The sequence below is a fragment of the Callorhinchus milii genome, unplaced genomic scaffold, assembly GCF_018977255.1.
Source record: "Callorhinchus milii isolate IMCB2004 unplaced genomic scaffold, IMCB_Cmil_1.0 Scaffold24, whole genome shotgun sequence".
NCBI classification, from domain to species: Eukaryota; Metazoa; Chordata; class Chondrichthyes; order Chimaeriformes; family Callorhinchidae; genus Callorhinchus; species Callorhinchus milii.
The window spans coordinates 4474602-4488792 of record NW_024704765.1 but is presented as its reverse complement, the minus strand read 5'-3'; the positions used below and the strand labels follow the sequence as shown (position 1 = coordinate 4488792).

The following is a 14191-nucleotide window of genomic DNA, read 5'->3' as shown; positions in this document are numbered from 1 at the left end:
AAAGGGAGTGAGCTCTCGAGACTCGGAGTGAAAAGGAGTGAGCCTTCGAGACTCGGAATGAGAGGGAGTGAGTCCTTGAGACTCGGAGTGAGAGTGAGTGAGGCCTCGAGACTCAGAGTGAGAGGGAGTGAGGCCTCGAGCGTCGGAGTGAGAGGTAATGAGCCCTCGAGACTCGGAGTGAGAGGGAGTGATGCCTTGAGACTCGGAGTGAGAGGGAGTGGACCCTCGAGACTCGGAGTTGGAGGTTGGATGTAATAATTGACTTGACAGTTTTGCTGGTCTGATACGCTGCTAATGTCAATGTTAGAGCTGTTCGGGTGAAAAAGCTACTTAGTCGCTTTGCCTTAACACTGCCTACTGCCTCTCCTACTGTCTTACACATTTACCGGAGTCAGTTCACGGCTCCCTCCTGTGGAGACCTATTCTAACCTCCAGTCTATGTCGTTAACTAAAAGAAATGCTGTTTTCTTAAACCAAGCATGTGCCTCTCCTGATACCAAGTACTGTTTGATGGTGTATTTGATTTAAGCCCTTTAACATCCGATTTTGTCATTATAAAGGCTCCGATTAGCAGGGCTACTGTGTTGTTCGCTGGGATCTCTTGTGTGTTTAGCGTTTACTCTTGACTGTCCCATGCCCTAAATTCTGTAATGTGGTCTGCCTTCAGCTATAAACTCTGGTTCTTAAATCTTTTTTTATTACCAGGGGATCCATTTAGTTCTTCAAAGTCAAGAACATTCATCATTGAAGGTACACAGTACCCAAGAAATGAGTATTGATACTTAGCTGTTTCTGAGGCATTTTATGGGACAGATTGTTCGTTCACTCTGCTCCGGCTTCCCCCCCCTCCCCCACAGAAAAAAAACTTCTCCATAAAATGCAAGTTACCTGACTTCTTTATATTAAAAAAAACATCTTGCAAGTAATAAAAAAAAAGACTCTGTCCTTCCCGTTTGCTTCTTATGTTTTGAACATTTTCTTAATTTTATTTGAAGGCCTATTCCTCATTCCTACATCATGCATGTCATAAACCACCCACCCGTCAGATCTCCCCAGCTCTTCCTCCGATTTCATTTTTTGTTTGCTTAACATTGCTGGCTATCATTCTGATCCCCATCCCGCTCTGTGAATGGTAGACCCATATATCATAAGGTTACGTAGAACCAGGTAACCTGGCCTCAGGAGGTTATTTCTGTTGTTTCCTCTCATGTTACGAGTCTTCTTTCCATGTTTTTTCCTGTAAAATGGAGTTGTGTGTCTCACCTTGCTGCTCCGAGGGCTTGCTTGCTGGCTGCTGTTTTTCTTTTTTGATTATTTCATTTTTTAATAACAAACGGTTTGCAAGATGGTTCCTGTTACCCTGTGCTTTGTGCGTATGTGTTTTTCTTTTCATCTGTGTTCGTGGTCACGCCATTGAACGTTTTCATGCTGTCGCCTTGCTCAGCGTGCAGTGTTAGACAGGGCTGCTGTTGTCTAGGCCAGGCTGTGGCAGTTTGCCTCACATTAGCACCTGCTTAAGGGTAAGCAACAGCCTTCCTATCTCCATTGCTGGGCCTCACCTGTCTATGAGTAGAATGGAGATGAAAGAAATGCTGTGGAAATTGTATCAAACGTTGGGTAAGTATGCAGTCCTTCAGCTGAAACCTGTCCTTCTGGTCACTTTGAATAAGCAGCCAATACATGAGTGACTGGCTGAGCCGGTCTACAGTACATTCTGCCAGAATTTTAAGACTTATTTAGTAGAATTTTCAAAGTACGTTCATCAAATAAATCCATTCCTTTTCTGGATTACAGCAACTGTTGAAGTGGTCGCAGTAACTAGGAAATATGAAACCTGGGCCTTGATTAACCCATTCAGGCCACTCGCTGAGCTGCTGCCAGTCAGTTCGGTGTGACACCCAGTGGAACCCTCTTAGGAACAATCTTAAACTTGAGCTTTATTACCTCAAACTGGATTTCAGAATCAAAAACAAACAGCGAGAACTGCTGTAGATTGCTCTAGTCTAGGGATGGAGACTAGCACAGCGCATCCTGCGGACACCCAGAGGTGGTACCCAGCACCGAAGTATAAAATCCATCTTTAATGGTCCAAAGGGAAGTTCGGGGCTAAAAACAACTCAAAGATCTATCATCCCACAGGACGGGGGGGCATTTCATTGAGCAGCTGTGGTTTGTGCACAGAGACTGTGAGGAGAATGGGAGGCTCGATTGATCTTTAGTGACTTCCACTGTCCCTAGTGTTTGTGATGTCAATGTCATTCATACCCACTGTATATGTTCACACAGGCTGAAGGGGTTAAGTGGGCAAGAAGAGTTAATCATTTTGTTTTGGGAGAGAGAGGGAGAGCAAGTCAAAGTGCAGTGAGTGTGTAGATGAGCGAGAGCAGAGAGGGACCAGAGGGTGACTGACCAAACCGCAGCTTGTCACCGGCTCCGTTCAAATGGTGATCAGCATTAAACTGTCATCCGTGGCTCAGTTCAGGGTCCAGTGATTCACTATTTCATCTTCACCTTCAACAGCCACTGACTTACCACCCGGTTAGTTGCATTCCTGAAAGTGACCATTTAGTACAGGTTTCACCATATATTGCAACCCCCCCTGTAACAGGTTGTTCTAGTGATAGACTGGTACTGTCCTGTCCTCACACTGAGCTGCCTCCCAAACCCGAGCATTGCAGAGAGGAGCTGATTAGGGCACTTTACTCTGCCTGACGGCCTGAAACAGGAGAGCAGTTCAAACTGCCTTAACTCGTCCCTTACAAAGAGTTGAGGTTATGTGGCTGTTCTCTCCTGTACTCCACCCCTAATAGAGCCAGAACTTTTAACTCTTGCACTTTAAAGAGCTTTAACATGTGCTGCTATTGCAATGAGGATTAGACATGCAGCCAACTCAACTCTGCCACCATCATCACCACTCCACCATTGTACCAGTCCATCACTAGGCTGGTTTGTGATTTGCTTTTGAAAAGCATTGATTTATAGTTTCCTTTCGCGTTCAGCTCAAACCAAACGACTGCTCTCCATCTAATGCATCTGCTGTCTCCTGGCTCCCTGGCAGTGACTTCTCTGTGCTTTGATATGTGCTGCATGTTGTAACATTCCAGCAGCTTCCCCTTGTCTTTGGCCTGGATGTGCCTGTGCGTAAGCTAGTGCGAAGGCTGCATGTTAGCAGACTGGCCTGAGAAGCCATGGCAGGGTTATATTAACTGCTGCTAAGAGAGGGGGTGGGGGAGGGAGTTGGCCTTTTATTAGATAAAGACAACACAAACCTCTATTCTGTCAGACTGGCACCAGCAGATGCGATATGCCTTGCAAGCAATGTATTCAAGTAACATGAGCCAGGCGGGACTGTGAAGGGGGGGGGAGGAAGAATAAAGGGGTAACAAAAAATGGCCAGCCTGTTATTCCCTGAATCATTAATGTTTTCGATTTAAATGTTTAATGTTGAAAACAACATTCAGCCCTTCTGAAAGTCTGGCGGAATCAGGCCGAAGGACTCTGCCTTGTGCCATTGACCTATCGGGCTGTTTAACCATCGCTCACAAACCAATTCCCTGACCACTGTACGTTCCACTCAGCTTCAGAGCTGCTTTGTCCTTTGTTGTTGGCCGATACCACACACTATAGCCCTTCGGGTGCTCCAACACATTGCACTAGAAACGAGCAGTAAGGTTTTCACACCTCAGTGAATTCAGGGAGATCTCTTCTGCTGATTGCATCATGTCCCCTCAATATTTTACAGAGAGAGAGGTGAGCACCTTGCTGGTCAGAGGTTGCAGCAATCAGTAAGGATAGCAAAGTGGGTAGCGCACTCGCCTCGCAAGCGAGAGGACCTGGTTTCGATTCCCGGGCAGGGCGAAATCTTAGGCAAGTTTCCTTACTCCACAAGCCTCGGTTTACCTAGCAGTAAGTAGGAACCTGGTTGTTAGTTGATTGGTGGATTGCTTTCCAGGGGTAATAATCCCTCCCCTCAAAAAAATTGTTCACTTAATCCATGACTGTGGGACACTGCTGTGGGTAATTGGCTGCTGCATTTCGCCCACAAAATACATATTCAAGTCACTGTACAGTATATTCTGTGAAGCGCTTTGAGACGTACCAATGACGTGATAAGGCTCTATATCAAATAAAGGATTGAGCTGAAGGGACATTAGTCGCCCTCCTGACCTGGCCTGCAGGATTCAGAAGGTCCTGTGAGTTGGCTGCCTTTGGGATGTTGAAGTGGTTTCCGACCAGGTTCAGATTCCCGTTTAAAATAAGAATAACGAAGGGGCTGAAACTATTGTGTCTATCATTTCTAAGCTTACGTGTAGAGACTTCCTCAGAGACCAATTAGTATTCCACCACTGATACACACCACACTTGAAGCTTCAAACATCAGAGGATTTGATGTGCAATCTATAATTGTAGGTTGGCCTGTAAAAGTGAGGGTTAGCATCTCTTTAGCTCGTACTGAAGCCCAGACATACCTGTACTTGTGGCTCTGTGTTTGATTCATGTGCCTCTGTCTGTCAGTGTTACTGTCCCCACACCCCTCACACATCTCCACCGTCTGTTTTTGCCAGAAATAGCCCCTCACAAAAGAAAGTAGTGCAAAAAAATCTGCAGTTTGTATTTTTTTTTCTCACACATTTCTTCATGCTGTTAACAGAGTCTCACCACCATCACACCACACCCTGCTCTCTCCTTCCTATGCCCTCCCCCCCCCCCCACCCCCATTTACCCATATACCCAGCGATGCAAGGAATTCTGAGGAAAACTAAAGGCCGGGATCTTCACAAACGCACCGTTATGGACGGATGTACACTGCTTGCAAGATGTCTTGCGGCAAAAAAACTGTTGTGAAACCAGTAGATCTAATACCCTGTGCGTAGTGTGGCGTCACCGCGACCCTGGCACGACAGCCTTTCAGCCTGTCCTGTTCTCTCTCCCGACAGAAACGGTGAGAGCCATGACCCACGTGATTAACCAGGGAATGGCCATGTACTGGGGCACGTCACGGTGGAGCGCGATGGAGATCATGGTAAGCACCCGGCTCTGTCTGCTTCCTGAAAGGTGCTATAGAAATGTAACTTGTATTGTTCTTGTTGACACCCAGAATAACTCAGCACATACATAGCTGCTGTGGGCAGAGGGCAGTTCATTTCCTTCATACACACATCCTCACTCATTCACTCAGAGACACACACACTCACACTCACAGCCCCACTCACATTCCCACCCATACCCCAGACCCCCCCACACACACATTCATCAACATAGTCAAACACACATTCATAAACAGAGACAAACACATGTACTCACATTCACAGCCACATACGCACACACTCACCCCCCACATACACACACATTCATAAACACATACTCATACACATTCACACCACTCACACACAGAGACACACACAGAGAAAATCACGCTCACACACTTGACACACACACAAGGTGCTGAGCAGAAGCTAGGGATGTCCACAGCACTTACCCATCCTCTTGGTGGCTGAATCACAGTGCAGGTGACAAAAGTCACAGAGCAGAGCCCCCACCACCAGGGTGTGCCCTAGAAATTGGGTGGGGGTTAGTGACCATAGATAGAGGGCAGAGGCCGAAGAGGTATTTGTATGTGAGGGTAAGAAACTTGAAATTGATTCCTTCTCACACTCGCTCTGTCTTGTCATTCGTTCCTTCTCGCTCCCCACCTCTCTCTCCCGAGTTGCACTAATGTAAGTTGACTCTTTTAGACACTGCAGAATGGTCCCATTTCATGCGATAAATCTCCGTAGCCTCGGGCATCGATTAATAAAACTGTAAATCACACATCCTATTTCTGTCCCACTTGTGGCTATTTTTATCACAAACAGAAATAGCTACAGCGTTGATTTGCCTGGAGGAAAACTCCTGCTCTGACTGTACGCTACATTTGGTTCTGGGCTATGCTAGTATGCCCAGCCTTTCATTAACCATTCATCTGCTGAACTAATGAAGTTTTCACACGGCCAGGACAGCAACTAGTGTTTTAACTCTTCGGCAGAAAGCCCCACCCCCCCCCCCCCCCGTAGTGTAGTGGTTAGCGCACTCCGAAGCGTGAGGAGCCGGGTTCAATTCCCGGCAGGGCGAAGCCTTATGCATGTTTCCTTACTACACGCACACACGCCACTGTTTACCGAGCAGTAGATAGGAACCCATCTGTCAGTCGATTGGCGGTTTGCTTTCCGGGGATAATAATCCCTTTTTAAAAAAAGTTTAGTCACAAACAACTGTTTGTGGGACACTGCTGTGCGCAATTGCCTGCTGCGTTTCACCTACACAATACAGTCACTCTATTTTACAATATGTTCTGTGAAGCACTTTGAGACGTCCCCTTGACATGATGAAGCACTTTATCAAATAGAAGGATTGTTAAATTATTAACCGCCGCCTCTCTCTCTCTCTGCTCCGCAGGAAGCGTACTCAGTGGCTCGGCAGTTTAACCTTATCCCTCCCATATGTGAACAGGCCGAATACCACCTCTTCCAGCGGGAGAAAGTGGAAGTGCAGCTGCCAGAGCTCTTCCACAAGATCGGTGAAAAATAATAATAAATATAATAATAAGTATAATAATCATCCTTACACCTGAGCCAATACCTTTCCCGTCGGGAGAACGTCCCTAAACTGCAGTGTGTGTTTTGTAGCCGAACGTGGCAGCCAGTTTGCGCACAGCAATGTCCCACAGAGTGAAATGAGTGAGTGATTTTATTGACGAGGGCTGCTTCCCCCCCAGGCGCCCCCCCCCCCAGCTCATCTAAGGGCACATTACAGTAGCCCAAGCGCTAACCGTTCCGCTATGGGACTTCACATGATGATCTGTTCTCTCCTGAAGGTGTTGGTGCGATGACCTGGTCCCCGCTGGCCTGTGGTATTATCTCCGGGAAATACAACGCTGGAGTCCCTCCGTACTCCAGAGCCTCCCTAAAGGTACAGTCAACATTAGCTTGTTCATTCCAGGCCGCTAAGTAAACACTGGGAATGGGGACCACCCCACGTGGGCCGGGTCACAGCCCCGACCCCCCCAGAGACATGTGGGAGCGTAACTCTGAGACATGTGTGTTTGTTCTTCCAGGGTTACCAGTGGCTAAAGGACAAGATTCTGAGTGAGGAAGGCAGGCGACAGCAAGCCAAGCTGAAGGAGCTGCAGTCCATCGCAGAGCGACTGAGCTGTACCCTGCCACAGCTCGCCATCGGTAAACCCCCTCTCCTCCGCTCCGACATAGTAGGCCCCCCTCCCCCCGACATCTGTAATCCCCACACAAGCACCCCTCACCCTTCTCAATCGGTAAACCACCCCCACCTCCCGAGGCGCAAGAGGTTAAAACTTTAGCTCGTTATCCCATGAAATGTAATTAAAATGAAACTAGAGGAGAGCTTTGAGAGTGTTGCTAATAGCGGCAGGGGTGTGGGTGCCACAGCTGCTTCCCTGCACTGCTGATGGGTGTGGGTGGGCACAGGGATAGGAGGCCATTCAGCCCATTGAGCCGGTTTTAGTTGGTGCCGTGTGGGAGCGCACAGTGACCGACCGCCCTGTCTGTGTGCTGCAGCCTGGTGCCTGAGGAACGAGGGGGTCAGTTCTGTACTAGTCGGGGCTTCCAACACGGAGCAACTCCAGGAAAACATTGGAGCAATCCAGGTCAGTGTCCGTCACAGAAAAACAGCTCACTCCCTCACACACTCCATCTCACTGTCCCTCACACACTCCATCTCACTGTCCCTCACACACTCCCCATCACACACTCCATCTCACTGTCCCTCAGTGTCCACTCGAGTTCTGTATAAGACCACACGAACCGAGCACGTGTGTTGCTCTGAAACCATGTGGAGACTATTCAATGCCAATTTGCCTCCAGAGACAACTCTCAATGGAAATCAGAGTTTCCTGACACCTCAATCTCTCTGTCTCCAACTTGATCTCTCAATCTCTCTCTCTCATTCTCAGCTTCTCTCTCGCTCTTTATTTTGTTGGTGTTTTTCCTGGAATGTAAGCGAGTACCTCCTGTTTTCCAGGTTCTTCCCAAGCTTTCCTCTTCCGTGGTGCATGAGGTTGACGGGATCTTGGGGAACAAGCCTTACAGCAAGAAGGATTACCGCTCCTAATGCCAGGGGCGACCTGGAACTGTCAGCATTCCACGGTGTCTGCCTGCCCGAGCTGAGCTCCCACTGTACCTAACCCCAGCCCCCGCTTCACTCTTTCTCAAAAGGAATCAAACATCAGATTCCTGATGCAACGGAAAAGAATATTTAAAAAGAACACTCCGCTCCCAGCGTGGGGTGGTTGGGTGCTCGCTCTGCGGAGCTTAACCTTTGCTAGTTTTAGTTTTTTTAGTATATATATATATATATATGTGAAATAAGACTTTTTTTCCCTCTTTCTCTTTATTTTGAAACGCGAACGCAACGGCGATGGCATTTGGAACCTCTCCCCCGCCCTCCCCTCCCCTTTCCGTTCACCCCCTCTCCCGAGACACCGGCTGCTATCGTTTTAAAGAAGAGAATCATGGACAAAATAATACAATCATTGAGAACCTCCGGAGACAGATGGCCGTCGTGCTCGTGTCTTTGAGCAGACAACGTTCTGGAATGGAATGTGTGAACGAGACTTTCGACCGCTTTCTAGAACAAACAAAACAATGCCAAATCAATCAGTTTTTAAATTGCAGTGGTTTGGAATCTGCACGTTTGTGTATATATGATATACATGGAGTATATAAATATATTATGTTATATATAGATATAAAATTGGGGGCTTGTGACCTGTCGGAAGCTGTTCTTTAGACGCCTGCTTTCTGTAAAAGCGTCAGAGACGCTGCTTTGAATGAAATGATAACTTTTTAAACGGGTGTGTAAAAAAAAAACCCTGTGAGCACGCGCTCCTGTTCACTGCTGTACATACGTTGCTGGCACTGAGGCATCGACTACTGAAACCGGGACCAGCACTGACTGAGTCTCACTAACGCACGTGTGGACGGACAGACAAACGGAGGGCCAGCCAGGCCGCGGCTCGGGCTGACCTGTGCATGAATTACTCTAATCAGGATCTGTGTGTATGTATATGCTGATGACTGTGTAAATGCTATAAACAAAATGAGCTGTTTTGACAAGATCATAATTCAATAAAGAGATTGATATTGGATAGATTGCGGACTGAAGACTTTTAATTTTTAAGGTTTTGCAACAATTCCGGAAAATTCGAAACTTTATTTGGACCCGTCAAACGGAACCCACCCAAATCTCAGCCACTCCGGGCAGCTTCCTCCTCTCTCCCTCTCTCTCACGGGTAATTATCAGCGTTCCTTACACACAGTTATACAGCACGGAAATAGGCCATTTAGCACAACTAGTCTAACAGTGTTTATACTCCACACGAGTTCCCGACCCCTCCTTTACCCTCTATTCCATTTTCCCTTGTGCAACAACAAATTGCATTTATAGAGCACCTTTCTGGTCGGGAGAACATCCCAAGGCAGTGGAGGGTTTGCACTGAGCTGGGGGTTTCAGTTGAGGAGTGGAGGGCAGGGGGATGTAAGCATCAAGTTTTCCCTTAAATACATTAAATGCCGTAAGCAGCGAAGAGAAAACGCTCCCTTTTATTTTATTTTTTTCCAACTCGTCTCGACTTCCACCCGGAAAACCATCAGCGCTCTTCAGAGTTCTATGCATGCCACTTCCATGTGGACATTTATTTACCTTTGCCTGGGACAGAATTGGTTGCCATAGTCCTCTTTAAATTCCACTTGCGAACTATCTCTTCACCCCCATCTGTGATCACCCCTCCTTTGCCCTTTCTGAGTGTCCAACCCACCACTGCACCGCAACCCGAGATACAGCAAAGGACCCTGAATAAATGCAAATTATTGTGTGTTCAAACCTCCTGTGATAACCCCAAATAACGTATTATAGTTAATTTACTTTACAGTATATTCTGTGAAGCACTTTGAGACATCTCAAAGACGTGATAAGGGGCCATGTCAAATGCAAGGATTAGTATTATTAGTATTATTATTATAATAACCGCAGGTCCTCTAAATATGTGAGGAGGTAGCGTTCCACTCAGGCCTGGGTTCAGGGGTAAGAAAGAGACAATTTGACACACACAAGGCTCAGTTCTGACACACACTGTATTAAGATGCACTTTGAGTTTATACGTATAGTCAGGTTTACAAGAGAGGGTGAGAGAAAGTGTTTTTGTTTTAAAAACGAAATAGGCGATTAAATCTCCTGCCGGTGTGAACCAGAGTCAGAGCCGGGAAATACAATAAACCACCAACAGACAAGGCTATAGGATTAGAAAAGAAAGTTGAAATCTTGGCTTCCCCGAGGATTTGTTCAAATATTGAATCCCACTCCCAAGTGACCAACAGGACATTAGCGTTTCAGTCATAGGAACAGGAGTAGCCATTCAGCCCCTTGAGCCTGTTCTGCCATTCTATAAGATCATGGCTGGTCTGTCCCTCACCTCACGTCCAGTTACCTGCCTTTTGCCCCATATCTCTTGATACCCCGACCTAACAAATATCTATCCACCTCAGTCTTGAAAATGTTAATGGATCCACAGCCGTTTTGGAGAAGAGTTCCAGATTTCCACTCCCCTTTGGTGAAAAACTGCCTCCTGATTTCACTCCTAAATGGCCTCGATCTAATTTTAAGATGATGCCCCCCTTGTTCCGGATTCCCCTTACTCTAGCAAATCCCTTTACTATTTTTAAAACCTCAATTAAATCACCCTCAAGCTTCTAAAAACAAGGCAATACACCAAATCAGACTGATAAACTCGCACCCGAGTCTTGTTCTCTCACAACACTTTGCCTTAAAGGTTGAAAGTCGCACAGAATCTGCTTGAAAATCCTTAAATTCAGTCTTTTATTTGGAAAGCGGATTTCTCTCTCTTTTTTTGAGGAGGTGCAGGGAAAACCGGCTTCCGCGGATTGACGACATTTGGGAACGTTCCATCATTCCGTGCGGTCTTAAAAAAAGAAAGTTGTTCTCGGGGCAAAGACCAGGTGGAATTACGGGGTCTTCGCTGGTGAGACGCCAGGTAATAGAATGGCGAAACAGGCTGGAGAGGCTGGATGGACAGACGACAAGAGGGGATAAAGAGAGAGAGAGAGAGAGAGAGAGGTAGCTTTAAGCTGTGACTGAGAACACGAGTGACTGTGGAGCCGGTCAGACCGACAGTCAGGGTCAAACTTTGTTTGTTCGTTTCTTTGACGTCAATAAAACGTAAACACCGACGGCCGGTTACATTTTTTGAAAAAAGCAGCACAAAATGGCAGTGATAAAACAGCAGAAAGCTCGGGTTGAGACTCGGGAGAGTATTCGCAATAAATAAATAAATAAATAAGTAAATAAGTAAATAAGCAAATAAGTAAATAAGTAAATAAATAAAACAAAATGTGGTTTAGCAACCGCAGGATTATCCCCTCATATACTGGGACGCATTACCCCTTTGTGCTCCACTGGCTCGAGGGAGAGCACGCAAGAGAGAAAGAGACTGGCGTGCTTCTCCCCCACCGTCAAGCGCTCCGGTGCACTACCCTGCGGGAGGGGCAAGTCGTTGGCTCGCGGTTGCACTAGCGGCCACCTCGCTCCCCAGGGCAGCGCTGTGTTAATGATCTCACGATCCTGTAACCCCTTCTTTTTCACTGAGGCACTGACAGACAGACAGCGCGTGACCTGGGAACGTTGGGGATGGAGGGACAGGGTAAGAATCACATGGACACTACGGGGAGGGGACTGAGCCGAGCTGATGTAGTAACGAGGGGGTTACTGTGGGCCGGGTGTACTATAGGAGGCTCCTGATAAAGGGGACATCTGCCTGATCACTGGAGCCCGCTCTTGATTCTGTCCATCAGCACCAAGTTGGCCCCTTAGGGGAGGGGAAGGGTCACAATACCCACCATTCCCAGTTTCGCCCCCTCCCCAGCACTGCCCGGCCTACCCCCTCCCCCCACCTGGTGGCCAACGCTGGAACCTCAGCCCCCCCCGCCCCTCCACCCACGTGCAAGAAAAGTGCAAATACTGTAATGTGCATGTTAAATAACACCCCCCCTTCCCTTTCCCGCCCACACCCCCCAGAAACAGGGACTGTTCAAAGGTCAGGGGGGAAGCTACAGGATTGCTGGGAGTGTGATGGCTGCCCCCCCTCTCCCCCCCCTTCCCCCTTCCCCGCAGCATCTCATCAATCCTCGATACAGATGACGTCACCGGTTTTGACTTTCCTGTCTCCGGCCTCGGCCTCCCTCAGGCTCTCCCCCAGGGACTTCTTGTCCAGCAGGTTTGCCACTGAAACACTCGAAGCAGCTGCAAAGAAACAAAAAAATGTAGTGGTTAGGGCACTCGCCTCGCAAGCGAGAGGACCCGGGTCCGATTCCCGGGCAGGGCGAAACCTTGGGCAAGTTTCCTTACTCCACTCGCCTCGGTTTACCCGGCAGTAAATAGGAACCCGGTTGTTAGTCGACTCACGTTTCACCCACAAAATACTGTCAATCCACTTTACAGTGGATTCTCGAAGACGTGATAAGATGCTAAATCCAAATGCAAGGGTTATTATTACTATTAATAACACAGTCATTACACTTCCAGCAATTCCCCATGAAATGTAGTTTGACACAAGCAGCAACCCCCCCCCCCATCCACCCCGACACTCCAGGGTTACCCCCACCCCCCAGGTATCGACCCATCCTTGACTGATGGGGTTCCAGAACGTACCACTGACGTACGGCCCCAGAGGCATCTGATTGTAGTTGACGAGGCCGCCCATTCCCGGGGCTCGGAACGCTGCTCCCAGGTTTCCACCGTAAATCTGGGAACTTCCGTACAGTCCCTGCGGTAAGGACTGAAACAAAGATCCAATCAGGTTCAACTCAAGTGTTACCATTTGTCCCTCGTGGGGGCGGAACCTCACCTGTGTGGGGGGGGGGGGGGCAGGACTCACCTGTGGGGGTGGGGCTAATACTCACCTGTGGGGATGGGACCTCGGGGCAACGGTTGGCCAATCGACTGAGGATACTTCGCTCAGACATGTGCAGACGAGCAGCGACTGGTGGGACCCGAGACAAGAGGTTTGGCAGCCGTGTAACATCAGCCTTCATGTCACTGAGTAACTCCTCCAACTGGTTCAGCACTGAAACAGAGAGAGAGTGAGAGAGAGAGACGGAGAGTGAGAGAGAAAATGTGTGCGACAGTGGGAGTGCGTGTGTGAGAGGGGGTGTGTGAGAGAATGCGCGTGTGAGTGAGAGAGTGACTGAGAAAAAGTGTGTAAGATGGGAGAGAGGATGAGTGTGAGAGAGAGAGAGAGAAAATGGGAGAGTGAACGCAAGAGTGTAAGAAAGAGGGAGACGGAGTGAGTGAGCGAGAGCATAAGAAAGAAAGCGAGACGGAGTGAGTGTTAAGAGTGATGGTGTGTGTGTGTGATGTCTGAACGGTTCACAGTTCACAGTGAGGGGGTTTCAGAGAGGAATTGACTGTTGTTGTTCTCGCTGCCCCTCCCAAATTCCTCCGTCCTCGTCAGCCACGGAGTTCAGTCACCGTGTCCGGACGCCGCCAGCTGCGACCAGGCCAGGATCCATGTGCCAAAACGGACAGGAAGAGTTTCTCTCAGTTACAAACAGATCGGAAAACAGCAGCCGATGAGAACTGCCGAATCCATCGATAGCTTTAACAGCAAGACGGACAATTGGGAAGCAACGCTAGGAAGGGTTAACAGCCTCTTGTCCTGGATCACAAGGTGTTAAATACTCACCTGCCCGCGAGCGAGGGGTGGGGGGGGTCTGATTCCAGTCCAGAGGTCAATCCACAGCTCTGACCCACTCCGCACAGACACCCTGACAGTCACAGGCTGCCCACAATCCACCCCATCGCTGTTGGCCGCAGCCAATACTCCGGGCATTCCCGGAGAGATCTCTGACACGCTGGGATTCCCGAGCTCCGTGCCACCATTCCATCTTTATAATAATCCTCGCATTTTGACACAGCGCCCCATCACGTCTTCGAGACGCCTCAAAGAGCTTCACAGAAGCTACTGTAAAGTTATGTGTTCTGTGCATTTTGTGGGCAAAAGGCGGCAGCGAATTACGCACAGCAGTGTCCCGCAAACAGATGTGGATAGAGTGACCATATTTGTTTTACCCACGGAAAGAGATCCGACAACCGACAGACAACCAGGTTC

General features: G+C 48.3%; 1 protein-coding gene across 9 annotated transcripts in view; it reads left to right on the top strand.

Moving 5' to 3' along the window:
* kcnab2a (potassium voltage-gated channel subfamily A regulatory beta subunit 2a) overlaps nucleotides 1–9161 on the top strand; it is an 80717-nt gene extending 71556 nt beyond the window's left edge. For 5 of the 9 annotated variants that reach the window (XM_042343534.1, XM_007897886.2, XM_007897884.2 and 2 more), the window contains 7 exons: nucleotides 706–750; nucleotides 4938–5023; nucleotides 6436–6556; nucleotides 6854–6948; nucleotides 7094–7214; nucleotides 7569–7657; nucleotides 8032–9161. In XM_042343534.1, coding sequence (XP_042199468.1) covers nucleotides 706–750; nucleotides 4938–5023; nucleotides 6436–6556; nucleotides 6854–6948; nucleotides 7094–7214; nucleotides 7569–7657; nucleotides 8032–8121 — 647 coding nt within the window. In that variant the 3' untranslated portion in view covers nucleotides 8122–9161. The remainder of the gene's footprint in view (nucleotides 1–705; nucleotides 751–4937; nucleotides 5024–6435; nucleotides 6557–6853; nucleotides 6949–7093; nucleotides 7215–7568; nucleotides 7658–8031) is intronic. The other 4 variants (XM_042343531.1, XM_042343533.1, XM_007897881.2 and 1 more) reach the window with 1 other exon arrangement.
* The last annotated feature ends 5030 nt before the right edge of the window (nucleotides 9162–14191 follow it).